General features: G+C 38.7%; 1 protein-coding gene across 1 annotated transcript in view; it reads right to left on the bottom strand.

The window, feature by feature from the left end:
- The window catches only part of ARHGAP10 (Rho GTPase activating protein 10), a 314,545-nt gene that overhangs the window by 189,346 nt on the left and 105,629 nt on the right, over positions 1 to 19,570 (bottom strand). The window contains exons 5-7 of the mRNA XM_059373466.1: positions 12,282 to 12,383; positions 6,065 to 6,175; positions 3,658 to 3,762 (exon numbers count right to left, since the gene is read on the bottom strand). Of these exons, the coding sequence (XP_059229449.1) occupies positions 3,658 to 3,762; positions 6,065 to 6,175; positions 12,282 to 12,383 (318 nt within the window). The remainder of the gene's footprint in view (positions 1 to 3,657; positions 3,763 to 6,064; positions 6,176 to 12,281; positions 12,384 to 19,570) is intronic.

Genomic DNA, 19,570 nt, shown 5'->3' with positions numbered 1-19,570 from the left:
CACCATGGTCACTTGGAAGGAGTCCACCCAAGTTCCAATGCTGGACCTGACCCAAAAGCAGTAGGACAGCAGGAAGTTACTGTCCTCAGTGTCCTCATCTGTAAAATATGAATGACAAAATCTATATCATAGGACTTCTATGAAGACGAAATGTGCAAATTCCAAATAAAGCACACGGGTAATGGCTGGTCCACAGTAACAAAATAAATGTAGATGACATTACTACTACATACTACGATGACTATTACACTGTCACCATAAAGTGACAGTTATTCCCTGTCAAAGGATAAAGGAAAATCTTCAATATCAGACTAACAGTTCATTGTTGTAAAGCTGATTGTAAGCGAAAGTATACTTTTAAAAATTTCTTCAGAATATAAAAACGAATCCACAACATTATAAAATAGAAAGAGAGAAGGAGCATAAACAGTTCTGCCTTGGGGGCAGAAAGAAAATGTTTAAAAGCGATTAAAAGTGACCATAAATCTATCTCTCAGAAATAAGCACTTTCATATTTTTACACAATCACTTCCAATCCCTCAAAAAAAAAAAAAAAAGTAATTTATTGTTTTAGTGTTCTACTTTTCTCACAACACTGTAGCAAAAATATTTGGGCATATTCTTAAAATCTTAACTATTCTTAGGCTCTTCTGGGGATTCTTCATGAATTCTAAGATTTCTCAAATTATATTTCCTTCTAGGAAGAATTCTATTCTAGTTTCTCTTTCCCCACATTCTTCTGGGGATAAAGATAACAAAAGTTTAAATTTAGTTTTTTAAAATATACTTCAATTTTGATGCAACTTATATTTTTCTTGAAAATCTATTTTCTAAAAGCCATCTTGCGGTTTTGCTTTTCATGTTTTACTCTGGATTATGGAAAGTCGAAGAGGAATAAATTGCTTTCAAAAAAATAAAAGAGGTGTTACCATTTTTACAACAGAAAAGGTGAAACCAGATGGGGAAAACTAGGTTGTTTTCATTTTTAAGTAACTTTTACCTTTTTTCTGATTTTATAAAAGGATCTTGCTGTTTTTTACTACAAATACTTAAAAGTTGACCAAAATTATCCATATCTTTAGAGCACACAGATAGTTAATGTTAAGGTTTTAATATTTGGGTCTACTTCCTTAATAAATAAATATACACTGCATAAAAAAAAAAGACATATAACTGGGATTTTTGTAATCTGTAGTTTTCTATCGCCAGCCTTTTCCCTTTATTACACTAAAAGCTGGTATCATCAGGGAATGAGCAAAATGGCCAAGAAATGACCAAAGCACAGCAACACTTGGGTACAGTGGGCGGGTACCACGGAAGGAGTGGCCCACGTTTCAAAGGCGTTGGCGTTTCTGAAGGGAAAAGAATGAACTAGGAACAAACAGAAACAGCAGAGACACCTGGACCAGGTGTTCTCAGAACTGCAGGTGAGGTGGAAAGAGGAGGCTCTGGATGAAAGCGTTCTGGGAGCAGCATCCGACACAGAATAAAAGAGGTGAGTATTTAGAGAAGAGTTCTTCGGGCCGTTTACTGATGAGGACCCTTGAATTGCAGAGGATACGGAGATATTTTCCAGCCAACCATTCTTTGCCCATTTCTCTATGGGAAATGACTGTTATCAAAGGTAAGTTAACTTCAGAATGTCGTAAGGATATTAACCAAGTTATTTTCCAAACCATTTTAAGGGATAGCTTATTTTTAGGTTTTGCTTCTAAAACTTCATGACCGAGCATTGCTCATTTTCACTGAAATATTTAATCTCTCAAAATCATTCTGGTGTAAATAAGGTAACCATATCCCTTGTACTACACAGGAGTGTTACAGACTACATCCATCCACAAGCAAGCTGTGCAGGGATAGTTTCATGGAAGCACCTGGGAGACACCCACCCCTCACCCCAGATACCCAGGCAGAGCCAGCTTCATGGGCACATAGGCCGTGTAACAACACAGGACCTTGTGCTCAGAAAGTCACAGGCTTGGTTTAATACTCTGCTGTTACAGTCTTGAAATTCCTCATTTTAAAATAAGGATCCTGCCTTCCCATTTACACTGGCCTCAAAAATTATGGAACCCATTCTGCCTGAAGGTTCTCATCCAGGCCAGCCCTGCATTTGACAGATGACATCCAGACAGGAGAAGTAAATTTCCACAAGTTATACAGCCAGGTGGTAGAGGGAAAAAAAAAAATCGAGAGTATAATTAATCTTCTAAACCAACTATATTACGTTCTTTTTACAAAACTGCATTCCATTCTCTGCAAAAGTACTCTGAAAAATCGCAGCAACATTAGACTGTTCTACTACCTACAGAGACAATTTTAAAATTAGAACTAATCTATACATACAGATACATTTTGACGTTTTTTAGAATTCTGTTCCACTATAGTCACTGATAGTGGGGGGTGTGAGTGGGGGTGGATATTCTTTTAGTTATTTAACCCAGCTCAACATCCAAATAATCTACAAATACAAAATGATACTTGAATTACCAAAAGAGAGAGAGAGAAAGAGATTGATCTACACTCCCAAATGTAGGGAACTAAACCAAAAACTTAGAACCAAAATCTACACAAAACCATTCTTCCTCAGTCTCAATGATGAGATTAAATTCAAAGTCAGGCACAGAGTCCCATCCTTCATATGTCTTTCAGGATGAGCTAGAATGTGCTTGTCCCAAAACTCACTCAATTTTTTTTTCTCTAATGAGGTCTAACATTATACTAAACATAACCTGAAAAGAATTTCAATGAGGACACTTTCAAAGTCAACTTAAGTGCTGAGAGGAAAAACATCCACCACCTCCTAATCAATATCATCTATGTTATACTATTTGATACTGCTCTCCTAAATCATAAACCAACAGGAACCATGAACTCAATACATTAGTGAGTATGCATAAACACAGGGAAGAAATTCCTCTTGAACCAGATGCCTACTTGGGATTAAAACCAAGTAAGATATGCAGGTAATAGAAATGAGGTCATAATAACTGAAATGCCTTACATGTAAAGTGGAGTGTTCCTTTGTTTGTTTTCTCCACGAAAGACTGAGTTATATAACTAAGTTTACCCTTACAACTATCCCTACAGAAGGCAATATGGTGACAGTAACACTGCTTTAGGACATATTTTAAAAGTTATTAAGAGAGTAGACCCTAAAATTTCTCATCACAAGAAAATAATTCTTCTGCAGCTCTATGAAGTGGTAAACATAAACTAAACTCACTGTGGTAATCATTTTGCAATAGATATGTCACATCAATACACTGTACAACTGAAACATATACATGTATATGTACGTATATGAATTCATCTCAATAAAACTGGAAAAAATAATAAAAATAAATTATGGGACTCCTGATTAAAAACGTATACCTAATGACTTACCTGAAAGTTAGACAAGAAAAATACATTAAAACAAATCTTAAAACAAATTCACTATCTTTAAAAAAAGAGCCACCAGGTGGCAGAATTCCTGAGCCTCACCTAATTGAAGAGCAGTTTGTTACACTGAGAACTGACCAGAAGGTGGCAACGTAGCCTTAGTTTCTCGACACCAACAGCTCAGCCTGGTCTTAGCTTAAGGCTTTTCATATAGCAAAATGAGAATACACATCTCAAAGATCCTCTTATACTAGAAAGCTTTCATTTCCTTACATTCTGAATGTTGATCTGTAGTTCCATCTTGTAGTGATTGAAGTCTTTGGCAAGTTCATGGCCCTGATGATAGAAAGTAAACATTCCCTGAAAAAATGACAGCATCTAAGACAAAGGGGGAAAAAATGACATTAGCACAAACAAAAAACTCAGGGTAGAGGTAAAAAAAGAATAGAAACAGTCATGTATTGCGCCCTGCCTCGCCCCCCACATCCCACTATGATTCTACTGGAAGTAAGATAATTTAAAAGTCACTGGAATTCAACTAAATCTAACTACATATTATTTATTAATTTGTCCTTTTACAAAATGAAAGGTTTGTGATTTTTCCTTAAAAATCAGAGCCATTAGATAGCTTTGAGAGTCCAGTGTACTGGAGAAATGGAGTTCTATATCACCCATTTGTTCTTTCAGTCAAGAGAATCTCTACATTCATTAATAATTGAAATCTTATCACCATAGGTCAATATACTCTATAATGAAATTGAAATCACAGAAACGAAGAGCTAGCGGCTCTCTCCAGTGGCATTCAGCGCAGTGCGACATCTCTCTGGTGTCTATGGACCTTCAGAAACTGGGGCAGAGACAGGTAGAGACAGGGTGATCATTAAGCTCTGAGTTCTGACCTACCCTCACCTACCCCTCTTGATTAAAGGGCACCTGCTTCTGCCCAACATGTGAGTGAATTTAAAGTGAGAAAAAGTGATTTGGGGTCAGAATTAGGGAAATTTTGAAATTCAATTTCCTCCTAATGTCGTGTTACACAAGTTAGGAATCTGGGACTCTAATGTCAAGTGGCCAGTAGGGGTCAATCCCCAACTTCAGCTCTGTTATGAGACCTTGAGCAAATTACTGAAACTTTCTGTACTTCTATTTCCTTATTTGCTTACTGGGATCATAAAAAATATCTCCTTATGGAGTTAGTGTGTGGAATAAACACATGAGCATGGTGAAGTATTAGAACAACGACTTGAACAATGAGCACTGTAAATGCTCAATAAATGCAGGTCTTCATTGTATTTCACATAAAAGAAAGCTTTATGGAGATGAATTTCTCTGTTTAAAATAGGTTAATTCTAGGGGTGTGTGGGTGGCTCAGTCACTTAAGTGTCAGCCTTCAGCTCAGGTCATGATCTCAGACTCCTGGGATTGAGTCCCGCATCTGGATCCCTATTTGGCAGGGAGCCTGCTTCTCCTTTCCCTCCCAGCTTCATGCTCTGTCTCCTATCTCTGTCGCTATCTCTGTTTCTCTTGATTAAATAAAATCTTAAATAAAGAAATAAAGTTAATTCTATTATCTAACTAGACCACTGCTTCTATGAACGCCGATTTTAAGTTTATCATTAGTAGTTGGTTTTTTTTGCTTCTCAAAATCACACATGGAATGAATAATTGTATGGGATGTAAATTCTATCTCAGTAAAGCTTTTTTTAAAAATCATGGGCAGGGGCGCCTGGGTGGCTCAGTGAGTTAAAGCCTCTGCCTTCATGATCCCAGGATCCTGGGATCGAGCCCCGCATCGGGCTCTCTCTCAGAAGGGAGCCTGCTTCTTCCTCTCTCTCTGCCTGCCTCTCTGTCTATTGTGATCTCTCTCTGTCAAATAAATTAAAAGGAAAAATAAAATCTTAAAAAAAAAAAAGAAAAAGAAAAAATCATAGGCAAAAGCACCTACATTAAAATTAATCTTGAGAATCATGAATTCCAGTGTTTCTTGGGTTTTTTTCCACTAAAACCCACAGTATGAATTACACTTTACATATATTCATGTGTCCATACACATTACACACACACACACACACACACACACAAATACATATATATAAAGAACTAAAGCTATTAGAACACACCCATATAAGCACAAACACAAATCACATGTCTGTACACAGGTCTATAGATTAGCCAGAGTAACTGACAAAATAGTTTCAAATGCTTCACCTGCTGGTTCTTAATTTAGGTTGCCATAACTTACTTGGGTTAGAAATAATTTGTTACTGATAATTGTTCAAAGTACCAAAATTTGGACTGGTGTGCTTGCTTCCGAACAAACTCGAGCAAAGGAAAGATTATCCATCAAAGCACCACTGTCTCTCCCAACCTGACATTTATGTCACAGGACTTTTCTTTAAAGGGCGGACCTACAATAGGGTGGCCGAAATTGCACCTGACTGCCGAGTCCTTGAGAAATAATATTCCCTACATGTTGCTGTGCCAGTAAGGCTGAGAACCACGAATTTGTAAGGTGATTCCTCGACTCATGGTGATGTGTTCACCCTTTTTAATTTATGATGCTTTGCACTTCACGTGTATGCACAATGGCCCCCAGCAATGGTAAAATCGATCCAGGAAGAAAAATGTTTCTATTATATCACAAAAATCTAACAATGGAATAACCTTCTGTGATACTTACAGGCTCCACAAACTCAAACTTCTTTCTTTCCTGGATTTCCTGAAGCTTACATACATATTCAAGAGACAGTTCATAAAAGTGCTGCCGATTCTGCTCCACTTGGATATCTGCCTGTGGTAAAGCAACAGAGGCTGGTTAAATCAGAGATGGTGAGGAATGAAACTCTTGATCAGAGGTTCACAACGCTCTAAGCCCCATGCCAAATATGGCCCCCAGCCTGTTTTCCTACATAAAGTTGTATTGGAACATAGTCACAGCTACTGGTTCATATCTCTTCCATGGCTACTTTCCTGTTGGAGCAGCCAAACTGAGTAGCTGCAACAGGAACCTGACTGCCTACAAAAAAAAGTAATTTTTACTATCTAACTCTGTAGAAAAAGTTTGCCAGCGCCTGCCCTTTATGAGATTGACCCCAAGGATTGAACATCAAATAGTATGGCTCTTCATGAAAAACTCACCCCAACCCCAACGGATACCCAAGGTTGAACCATACACGCACAGTCAAAATCACATAACCATTATTTCCATTGACAAACCCTCTAAGAATACAGTTGACTTGGGAAATCTAGTCACCTCAGGACTCATGACTGAAGGCAGGCACTGAAGAAGTGGCAGCTAGGGTACCATGTCAAGAATCTGGTTCTCAAATACCATATGATCTAGTAATTCCACTTCTGGGTATTAACCCAAAGGAAACAAGAACACTACTTTGAGAAGACTGACTTACTGCAGCATTATTTACAATAGCCAAGACAGGAAGCAGTCCAAGTGTCCACTGACAGATGAATGGATAAAGATGTGGTACATATACATACTATGGAATATTATTCAGCCACAAAAAAAAGAGTGAGATTTGCGTGGGGGGGGGGGGGGAGCGGCAATCACTGGCAACAACATGGATGCACCCAGAGGCTGTTATGCTAAGTGAAGTCAGTCAGAGAAAGATAAATACCACATGATTTCACATATTTGTGGAACCTAAAAGAAAAAAAAAAAAAAACCTAAGGAACAAAAAAGCAAAACAGACCCGTTAAAATAGAGAACTGATGGTTGCCAGAGGGGAGGGGGAGGGAGGATGGGCAAAATGCATGAAGTGGGGAGGAGGTACAGGCTTCCGGGTATGGCAGGAATGAGTCATGGGGATGAGGACAGCCTAGGGAATATAGTCAACAGTACTGTAACAGTGCTCTATGATGACAACTGATAGCTGTACCTGAAAGTGATGTAACATTGTGTGTCCACCATACTTCAATTAAAGAAAACATAAAAGAACCTGATTCTCAAAAAGTACCCCTGGGGATAAAAACCCCAGGATAAAAAAGGGATAAAGTACCCCTGGGGATAAAAAAAAAGGCCAGGACCCCTAGGGATAAAAATACGTTATATGTTTATTAAAAATAAATTAATTAATTTTTTAAAAAAGATTTAAAAAAAATAAAGTAGGCCAGGGCATGAAGCCCATCTATAGATAATCCTGCTCATAGGCCCTCAAAATGTGTCATCCTCTGGGAGTAAACAGACACCGATGGTCAGGAGACTATTCCAGGGGGTGGGGGTGGGGAGTTCCAGCTTATTTTGTCAACTAGAAGGGACCTGGGGGAGAAGCAGGGTTCCATGGGGGAACAGAAGAGCAAGAATGGTCATCCTAGAAACCACTCTTACAAGGCATCACAGGTTTCCTAAGTTGGCCAATTTTAAAAGTATTTATCCAGACATCTCTCCAAAGAGTATATATAAATGGCAATTAGCACCTAGAGAGATGCTCAAAATCACTAAGTATTATGGAAATAAAAATACAAGATACCACCTTATACCTATCAAAAATAATAATAATAAACAAAACTAACTTAAAAAAAAAAAGAAAAGAAGTGTCATTGACAATGTGAAGAAACTGGAACCCTGTGCACTGTTGGTAGGAAGGCAAAATGACGCAGCTGTTATGAAAAACAGCATGGCAGCTCTCCAAAAAAAATAAAAACAGGATTATCACATGATACAGCAATTCCATTTCTGGGTATATACTCTTAAAAACTGAAAAGAGGAACTTTAAAAGATTTATATAACCCTGTTCACAGCAGCCTTATTTACAAAAGAAAAGCGGCAGCAACCGAAGTGCCCACTGACAGATAAATGGCTAACAAAATGTGACATAAAGATAGAGATAATATTATACAGCCTCAAAAAGGAAAGAAATTTGGGCACATGTTATAACATGGATGAACCTAAGAACATTATGCTAAATGGAATAAGCAAGTCACAAAAGGATAAATACTGTAGGATTCTACTTTTTTAAGGTATGTAGAACAAACTGATAGAGACAGAAAGCAGAAGGGCTATAATCAGGAGCAGGGGGTAGGGAGCTGGGGAAGTAGTCTTCAACAGATAGAGAGTTTCAGTCTTTGGAGATGAGAAGAGCTCCAGATATGGAAGGTAGTGGTGGCTGCACAAGATCGTGAATGTGCTATGTGTGGAATAAAGCACAAAGCTTCTAAAGCCTCAGAAGGTCCTGAGTGGCAGGACTATCTTTTGTACCCAGATAAAGAGCCCCTCTGGAGCACACCTGCATTTATGCTACTGAGGCAGCAAGGTGGGGTTTCTACAGAGCACAAGGAAGACTGATTAATCAGAGGGCTGGACCTTTCAGTCCTGCACACTGACCTCTGGCAATGGGAGGCAGGAGGGGCACTGGAGCCTAAGCTCTGTAAGAACTCCGGAACATCCACGTAGCCGGACACATGTGAGTGCATCCCCACACCCCAGTTCCATGGGGACAGAAGTTTCTGTGTCTGGGACCCTTCCAGCCCCCACTCTGTGTGGCTATTCATCTCTAACTTTTATATTATTCTATATGATAAATCAGTAAATATAAATAAGTGTTTTATCTCGATTCTGTGAGCCACTCTTAGCAAATGAATCAAACTGGAGGAGGGAGATGAGGGAACATCGAATTTAGAGCCAGTAGGTCAGAAACACAGGTGATAACCTTGATTTGTAGCTGGTATCTGAAGAAGGGACTGTCTTGTGGGACAGAGCCCTTCACCTGTTGGGACTGATGCAGTCTCCAGGTAGACTGTGAGAACTGAGTTAATTGCTGGGTGCTGTGGAAAAACACATATTCAAACTATTCTTTTTGCCATACCAAGCAAAAGTGACTTTTTCAACAAATTTCTATTTGATCATCATCTAATTTCTGGCCATTCCTGCTGTAAATGTGTAACATATGAGAACAGACTAATCTCAGGCAAAGGTAGTCAAAATATGTACTTCTCTAGTAATATGTACTGAAATATAATCATTTGACTGCTCAGAAAATAAAAAATATATTTCAAAAATGAACAGAAATAGATTTTTCTCAAATCTCTGATACCTGTTCTAGCGCAAATATTAGTTGGAATTCAGGAATGTGGATGGAAGTAGATGATATCATGCCCAGTAAATGTAGAGGTTTAGGTAATGGTCCTAACAGAATTACTGAATAGCCAGCCTGCTCTTTGGGACATTATCTCCTATGTTATTTTCATTTGAAACAAGGAGAAAGAATGATTCAAATTTCTATGCCTTTGTTGGTACCACTCTCAGCAACCTTTATAAACATCCCCAGCACCTCAACTCGGTTCGCTGCAGATGAGGAACACATACACCAATGCTAAGATCAATGAAGATCCAAAACTAACCTTTTACTTTTAAAGAGCACCCCCCCCACCTTTAAACCTTCACACTTTCAACAGAAAGCTGATTTAAGTGGGAATCTGCACATTTGTAAAGTGCATACAGTCAAGATAGGACAGAATATACAATTTAAATGAAACTAAAACTATTCATCTTGAAGGTCTCTTCAAATTTCTGATCTGGAGTTTAATTATCCTGGGGAATGATGAAATTAGTGAAGCCCCAGCTCACTGAGCAAGCACTTCACCCTTCTTCATTCAGTAAATATTTATTAAGTGCCTCCTCCCTGACTAGCAATGCTCTAGGTGTAAAGGATAGAGTACTGAATAAAAACAATGTTGCTGCCCTCAAGGAGCTTACAAGCGAGTGCAAGAAGCCATGGAACAACCAAATACGAGTGCAAGAAGCCATGGAACAACCAAATACACAGTATGTCTAATGGGACTAAGAGTATGAAAAAAATCAAAGCTGCATAAGGCAGGGGACACCTTAAGTAAGATGTCTGGGGACATCTCCAGTAAAGTGGACTCTAGGTGGAGACTATTTGAGAGTACATGGAGGAGTCAAGCATGTGAGTCTAGACTGGAAACATACTAGGCAGTAGGGACAGCAAAAGCAAAGGATCTGAGCATGGAGTAGGCTTGTCCCAGGCCAGTCAGGGCAAAGCAGCCCACGTGGGTGTGAGGACAGGACGGTGGGCCCTGGGCCTCTGGAGACATTAATTAGGGAGGGCCTAGGGCAGAGAAGCAACATAAAGACAGGCTGACCCTGCTCACTGTATAGAATGTAAACTACAGGGATACGTTGGTGTTAGCAGGGAGATGAATTAAGAGGTCTTTACAGTAATCTGTAAAGCAGGGGCATGGGCCAGGATGATGACGGTAGGAGTCAGAGGTGGCTCTATCCTGAGAATATCCTGAAACTAAGGACAACGCGGGCTGACAATCTAGATGTGGTGTAGGAGAGAAAGGGCCAAGGATGGCCATAAAGATTTTGCCTGAGCAACAGCTCGAACGAGATACATAATCAGAGAAGGAAGTGAAGATGGAAATTTACTTGTAGCCCAGAAAATAGTTTTTTCTAAAGGAAAAATCCTTTCGGAATACCTGAAAAGAAAGGTAAGAGGAGAAGACAGGTAGAAAGCCACTGGCATAAGGAGAGCTGGTTAAAACAACAAGCTGTCGTTTCAAAATGGCCAGAGGGGAGGAGATGATGGAACGATTGTAACATCTGTATGGTTTTCTACATAATACGGACCAAGCAGAAAAGGGGCCCTACCTACCTACAGAATTGTTAAGTATGGAATAAGTAATATAAAAGCTCATTTCTCTTATTTTTCTTTTAAAGATTTTTTATTTATTTCAGAGTGTATAAGTGAGAGAGAGCGTGCACTTGTGTGTGTGCGTGCATACACACACACACACACATACACACACACACACACACACGTGGGGGAGGGGCAGAGGGAGAAGCCAACTCCCTTCTCAGCAGGCAGCCTAATGGGAGGCTCGATCCCAGGGTCCCAGGATCCTGACCTGAGCTGATGGCAGACTTAACTGACTGAGCCTTCCAGGTGCACCCCCCGCCTCCTCTTTTATAAACTGTCGAACACCTTCCAAATGTCAGTCAAAATTATTAAAAAGGGAAGAGTAAATGTGACATGTGGGGAATGTCAAAATGACCACACACACACACACACACACACACACGGTGTGCAACTACACATCTGGCATTTAAATATACTGGAGCCAATGCTGTTAGTGTCATTTTTATGATAATTCAATTAGTGTATATTATGCCCAGATTCCTTGTGTGTTTAAAAATAAACAAATGAGAAAAAAAATCACACTTTTGTGGAATGAGTCAAGATCCCAACAGCTGCAAAACACCATTATTTTTAATGAAAACATATGTTCCAAATTGCAAGCCACTGAGTTTCCACTCAAGTGTGTGAGTGAGAAAACACAAGTGCCAGAGAATTTAGACAAGAGAAAGACAGAGAAAATGAGAGATAAGATATAAATTCCTTTCTCCTTACACATGGCTCCCTCCAAAGGAAAAAAAAAGAGTCTATTAACACAAGTAAAACAGATTCTCTCCTCCCAATGATGCTGAACTCCTGAATCTTCAGCGTTAAAAAAGATTAATGCTGCCTTCACATAAAAGCAAAATGGTAGATGAGCTTATTAAATTCAACTCATTTCTTCAAAAAATCTTGAAAGCCAATTAATGAATCTATTCCTGAAAATAATATATCTGTTCTTCAGTAATGCCAGATAAAATTGTTCCTGTGAAAATATATTCAGAACCAAAAATGTTAATACTATGAATCTCTACTGAATTAATCACTGTAAGATGTATTCATTATTTTGTGTCTTGTTCCACAAGAACTCTTTTCTTAATTCATGGTGATACCCGTTCGTTTTCTTTTTTATCCCTAATAATCCTAGATGAAAAGTTTACAAAAGAAAAGCACATTTTAAAAAGAAAAGGTATGCACTCCTTAGTGAAATGTAGAAACAAATAAACAGGAAAGTAAAAACAATACCTCTTGTAAATGTGAGTCTTTCTTTTTGGCTGATAAATTCAAATGTTTATCAATTAGACTATAGTTCTTTTCCGTCTCTTTGTCAAACTTCTTTTTTTCTTCCTACAAGTCAGAACACAGAGACAACTATGATTAAACAGGGGGGAAAATGCATACATACAGTTTATCTACTGAGAAGCTCAAAATAGGATTAGTATCTAAAAATAAATAAAGTACCACTAAGTGTGATGAAGTTATCTGAAAAATCTATCTATACCCAGGCTACTGCTTATTCATCCTCAAAACAGTGTTAGGACTGAAGAGTCACTTATCTTTTCTGTTTTTCCTTTAATGGGCTTTTTATGGAGCACGGTATTTTTCAATACTTACACTTAGTGTTTAGAAACAAAGCCATGTCACTTGTCCCTCATTAAAAGAAATAATAAAAAGAACAACACAGGCTTAAAACAGCAAACTTATGCAGACTTTGGCAAAGAAATGGGATTCTCCTAAAACTGAGTACATTTTGGTCTAGATTTTTTTTAAAAAATCATCATCACAATTGGAGAAGAAAAAACAACTTGGGAAAAATTTTCCTTAATTGTCCAGTGTGAATTTAATAATAAGACCCTCTGATCAGAAACATCTTTTTTCCGAAACCTTCACAGTGATTTCTATAACATCATTCAGAACATGTATCACTAGGTCAACAGGGTGTAAAGTAACGCAGATACCCTCATAATGAGACTCGGTGGTATGACGTTACAAACATTTCTCGAGTACTGTCTAGAATTAGCATTTGCTTTTCTTTTGTTATAGAAGTTTTTGAGAAAACAAGTCTCCTAATTGTTAAATACAGAAAAGACAGACTATCTTCCCTAACACTGCCTGCCAACTTAAGTGGATTTTCAGTAAACATTTCTGAGCACCAATGAGAGCACAGAATGTCCTCACACTGTCAAAATGTTTCCATTAACTTCAAATTCTCCTGAATTCTCCAAGGGCTCCTGGAAAGGAACATTCCCTTCCCTATTTTCCAACTTCTATCTTCTAAAGCAAAAATAATCTTTTCTGATATGATCTTTTTCCTGGTAGGCAAAGCGACTGAACAAAGTGTGAAAAGTCTATTTCTTCAAATTTTTTTTTTAAACCCCACCACAAGGAACTACAAACTGCTATGTGGGCTCATCTAGAGACCCTGAACTCATCCCACACTGAGGGAAGACAGGCAGTCTCCAGAACAGACATTTCTTCCCATTTCAACTCCAAGTTTAATGACAAACTAGCTGCACAATTTAGGGGGAAAAAAAAGTAACAACACAGAACCTAAGTTCTCTTACTGAAAATATAAGGGATTTTTTTTTTTTTTTGGTACTAGCTCATTCTTTGATCCAATCCTAAAGTTCTGTGATCTGATGGTTCACCTATGTGTGACAAGAGTCACACTTTTGTTGAAACAGAAGCACATTTTCTTTATGCTCTTAATTTGCAATTAGTAAAAAAAAAAAAAAAAGTTTAAGGCATTTATTACTACACTCTTCATCAACTGTTTTGGTGACTAACAGAAAAATTACATAAAACAAACATGTGGCCATTTCAGAATCTTCCACTATTTTAAAAAGTTGATGTGGTGGAATGCACACTGCGTTAGGTGTGAGAAGACAGATCCTGGTCCAGGCCACTTTCTACTGCACCAGTGTCACAGCGTTCTCTGGGCATCCCCTTCTCCCATGGAAACAAAACAGGAAGAGAAGTCCCGCCCCTGCGTTCACCACAAGAGGACTGCTAAGCCGGATCTGATAGGAAAACACATTTACTATCCGCACAGATTCATCCTTAGCAGGAATACTGAAAATATTTTTACTCATTTGATTTCATGTGAATCACAGAATGGGACAAAGGAAGCAGTGATGCTAAAATCAGCAGTCAAAACACCCAGCACACTCAGCAGTTGTGGGGTTTGTAAGTTAACACGTGGGTAAAGTTGAGAATGAAAGAAAGCGGGGGTATCAAAGGCTTTGTGAAGAAGGAATTCAGCCAAGAAACAACATTCCTCCCACCAACAGAATGGAAATGCATTCGTTCACACACCGTACGGTTGCGGTTTTGTTGTTAAACCTGAAGACTTAAATAATTATTTCTTCTTGCATTTTCTCTCAATGCTCAATGTTCTTTGTGCTCATGTGGCTTTTGTGCTGAAATAATGCAAATTTTAAAAGGGACTATGTTCAAGTAGCACTCAGTAAAGAACAGCATTTTTTCGTCAACACTGCTAGAGCTAACATATGTAACATAGATGTGTGTGGAGATATATATATATATATATATATATAAATGTGGAGAGAGATATATAATATATAAATATATAAATATTTATATAAATCTATAATTTATATAAAGTGGAGATAGATAGATACATATATAATAAATTAAGTAACTTATGACAAAAGGATCTATGAAGGATTGAATCTAATACAACAAAAATTTCTTTTATAAAAACAGCAGTACAAATTCAAGTAAGTCTGAGCCAGGTGCAATGAGTTTGTATCTGAACTCAGGCACAAAAAGTGAAGCAAGACAGAACTCATTAAAGAGAGGTGCAATCGCTTCTCAGCCTTTTGGCTAAGATCAAGTGGAGGAGAGGTGGGGGCTATGGAAAACCAGATCGTCCACAACTATTCTAGAGGGGAAGGTGGCTATATCATGGCTCCAGCACATTTTTACCATGTGGGAATACAGGCTAATATATAAACCATGTCCTCTGATTTTTCTGGACCAGCTGAAAAATCCAAAGATTTTTAAATGGTGCCAACAGTTTATTTTTGTTTTGTTTTTACACTTTCACATGAGTAAGCCAAGCAAAATTATGTTTACAGGTTAAATATGACTCACTGAAATTCAGTTTGTAATCTGTTACAAAACCACCCATCCCCCCCAAAAAAAGTAAAGAAGAGCAATGATTTAAAACAGGAAAACTAAGTAAGTTGTATGCTATATAAATGGTAAAGGAAGATCAGAAACCTATGAAATAGGGGCGCCTGGGTGGCTCAGTGGGTTGGGGCCTCTGCCTTCAGCTCAGGTCGTGATCCCGGGGTCCTGACATCAAGCCCCGCATCGGGCTCTCTGCTCAGTGGGGAGCCGGCTTCCTCCTCTCTCTCTGCCTGATTCTCTGCCTACCTGTGATCTCTGTCAAGTAAATAAATAGAATCTTTAAAAAAAATAAATAAAAAAAGAAACCTATGAAATAAAACGTAAGTAACCAGGTGTCTTCAATATGTTAGAAGTAAACATATATATATATATGATTTTATCATAATTCATTGGGTAAAAAAATATTCTTCAGCCAATGGTGTTGATATAATTAGTTAACTACATGGAAACAGAGAACCACATGTCATATGAAAACTAATTCCAGATGGACTGAAAGAGTCACAAGTAAAAAATGAAGCCATAAAAAAGAACAGTTTCATCAGATCTCAGAACAGAGGCATACTTTTTGAGCAAAAAAGAAATGGGAGAAGACATAAGAACTTCTAGATATTAAACACACACACACACACACACACACACACACAATAAACAAGCTAAAAGGCCAACCACAAAGCAGAAGAAGAGACAATTAATATATTAGAAAAGAAGCAAATATTCCTAATGCATAAAACATTCTTAAGGTTAAGCAATTTTTTTTGCTAAAATCATTTAATATTCCCATTGAAAAATGAGTAAGGAACATATAAAGAACTCACAAAAACTTAAATATTAGTGTGAATTGTCCACATTTCTTTAGGGTACTAGAATTTGGGGTTTTTTTGTTTTAGAAGAAAGGTAGGAAGTTTTTAAAGTTCCCAGATACCTTTTTAAAAGGTTTTGGTTATTTCACAAATTTCCTAGGATGAGGAAATGGAAAGACTTATTTTACAATGATACACGTTAAATAATAAGGCATGCCTAGTCTGGAGAACTAGCTACTTTCTCAGAGATTCCAACTCCCCCTCCCTTACTTAAATAAGAAAATGGGAGTAATATCATACATTCAAGAAGGAAGGTTCACCCACAGGTAATACACCCAGCAGGACACCTTCTCACATGGAATCCTGATACCCAAGCCAACCAGAGTTTTGCCATCCCTATTCTCCTCCTCCCCTGATCTACCAACCTCCATCAGGTGCAGGTGAAATGCCACCTCTTCCAGGAGGCACCCCTCTACCATGTGGGGGCATAAAAACAGCACTCCCCCCCTTAAGTCCTAACCAAGTGTCACCTATATCCCTGCCTGACACTTTATTTGCCTGATCCAACCCCACAGTCCCCCTTTCTGTAAAGTCCCATCAACCTATTCAAAGAAATAAGAATTCGGCTTTTCTCCCCACAGTATCTAGCAACTGACACCGCACCCAGGAGACACCCATCACCCATCGGAGGAGGAGAGAAGGGGGAAGCTATGGCTGCAGAGGTACCAACAACAACAAAGCTGACGGGCACCCTGGGGTCCCATGCAGTCGCTCCAGAGTCACCTACCCATTGCCTTAGCACTACTTGGCCAGAAGGGTCACATGGGGCATGTTATCTCTGCAGCTTGCATGCGGAGAGTGGACAAAAACCTGAGCAATTCGTTTGGCAAGTTGGTGCAGCACAAGCTGTAAATAGGGCAATAAAATAAATCATGACTCTGTATGCCAGACCCTACTCTAGACATGGGAAATACATCATCATGTTCATGTCATCCTCACAAAAAAACCTCCCGAGGCAGGGGTCATTCGTCTCATTTTAAAGATCAGGAAATTGAGGGCTAGAGGTCGTAAGTAACTCACTCTGAATTGCACAGCGAGCTAAGGGGCAGATGTGGGATTCACACGAGAAGGAGTCAGGTCTTCCTGAGAGACATGCCTGGAACTCCAAAGATCAGAGGGCATGTTCCAGAGCACCTATGCCCACCCCAATTATGGCACTTTTTAGTGTATTTTTATTGCTTTTCTATTTGGCATCTCCCCTCCAGAGTTGTCAATTTCTTGAAGGGCAACCAGCCACAGTTTTAATTCACAGTTGTACCCCAGTGCCTCCTGCCATGTAACAGGCCCTGGGAAGTATGTTATCACTAAAATGAAAGAAATGTAATTAAATTAAATCAGCATTTTTTTCTGCTTTATCAAACATAATTTGAGAGATTATTTAGGTAGATTTGCTTTTTACCCATATTTTGCTGTCATTTACAGAATCCTGGGCAATCAACTTTTATTAAATATTTAGTCATTAGATACATTCTTAGAAATACAAAAGGCATTTGGTGTGAGGGCCAGTGAATGGCTGAGGCAGTTATAATATACGAAATGAACATCTGTTTCAATCCTTCGGGTTAATTTTTTACTCCATGGGATAAAATGGTAATGGGCTCTTTCCAACCCAGCATTTGAATAGGCTCTATTATCAATATAGTTTGATTGCATCTATTTGATATTTGCATGCTGCCCCTTGCTTAAAGCCACGTTGTCATAACTGAATTGCTCAAATACCTAAGAGGAATTTTTAATTCTCCCACCATAAGCCTTCACAAGCTAGGGTACTTCTTGGAGATTTTACACAACTGACTAGGCTCCTGCATTGGTCAGTACCTGTACTAGTCTCCTGTGGCTAATTCAGCATTTAATGGGCAGCGGCTATGGACAGTGCTGTGCAGACACTGGGAACAAGTGAGAACCCGAGGAAGGAGAAAGAGCTGCAGAAGAAGTAAAAGCTGATCTAGGCCTTGGAGGGAACTCTGACGAGTCACCTCATGTGACACAGCACAGAAAGACTGGTGTCCTGCAATGGGAAATGGAATTTTTCCAGCAGAGAGGAGAAGCTGGGAAACATGGAAGAAAATCCACAGAACCTCCAAGAACAAAGGAATAAGCCCAAACCAAACAGAAGGAGAACAAATCCAAGTAGAGGCAAATAGTAGAAAAGAATAGTTCAGGGCTTTTAGAAAATTCAACCTGCAAAAACCACCTAACAGTTTAGATAGTATGAAAACCACAATTCAAATTCATCACAGGGATTCTGGAAACTGGAGAAACCAAGACTGAAAGGAACAGAAAGAGCTCTAGTTGAACAGGCAGACAGCAGGACATGCCAGGTGGGGAAGGAGAAGAGAAAGACATCAACATTCTGATAGAGATATTTTAAACACTCTGCTGTGGTCAACTTTTAAAGGTTTTTTTTTGCTTGTTTTAATCCCCACCACCAAAAAAAGAAAGAAAGAAAGAAAAGAAAAAATTTTTTTAAAAAGCATTATTCTGTTTTTAAAAAAAGACTTTTAACCTAAGAGAAATAACCTAAGTCATTTTTTTAAGTATCCCAGTTAACCAGTGAAAACAAAAATATGTTTGTCAAAACATGATTTAAGGGATGCCGGGGTGGCTCAGTCAGTTAAGCCTCTGCCTTCGGCTCAGGTCATGATCCCAGGGTCCTGGGATCGAGTCCCTCATCAGGCTCCTTGCTTGGCAGGGAGCCTGCTTCTCTCTCCGCCTCTGTCTGCTTGTGCACTCTCTCTCTCTCTCTAACAAATAAATAAATAAACTGTTTAAAAAAAAACAAAATATGATTTAATATTTAGGCAGCACAGATGTAGAAAATCAAGTATACAGATGATAAACCCTCCCCAGGTTCTCCTAGAATGATCAAAATAGACTATTTATTAGATACCTTATATAATAAGGCAGAGTTGAGGCCAGTAGAAAATAAGGAAAACACAGCCTTTTCTCTGAAACACTGAACAATCTAATGAAAGAGACAGGTGTTTATGTAGCACTGTGTCACCTAGAAAATCACCTTTCTCTACTCTGTATTATATAAAACTGTCAGTAAAAAAGGGCTCTCCCTATGACCCACAAGAACTGGCTGCTTCAAATAGTATCAATGATGTGAAGGCCAACATACATACTATACAGAATAAGAACATGGGATAGATCCTTCATAAACTTAAAGCAAGGAGAACGATGAAGGAATTAAAAAAAAAAAAAAAAAAGACTTCAGGATGGAATCTGGCCACTAAACAACTCAAGGCATAGACTAAAACTACTAAAATAACTTCTTCTTTTAATATGGTAGTATATCCTACCTATAAGATGTACTTTGAACAAGTACAGCATCAGGAATGGGGAAAGTTTCAGAGGGAGGAGCTGTCCATCAATAGAAAACTCGGGTCAGAAATTTATAACAACCCAGTAGGGGACTGCCTGGATGGCTCAGCTGGTACAGCATGGTCTGGGACGGTTACAAGTTCAAGCCCCACACTGGGGATGGAGCCCACTTAAAAACAAACAGGCAAACAA

The sequence above is a fragment of the Mustela nigripes genome, chromosome 1 (genome assembly GCF_022355385.1).
Source record: "Mustela nigripes isolate SB6536 chromosome 1, MUSNIG.SB6536, whole genome shotgun sequence".
Classification (NCBI taxonomy): Eukaryota; Metazoa; Chordata; class Mammalia; order Carnivora; family Mustelidae; genus Mustela; species Mustela nigripes.
This window is presented reverse-complemented; position numbering and strand designations above follow the sequence as displayed.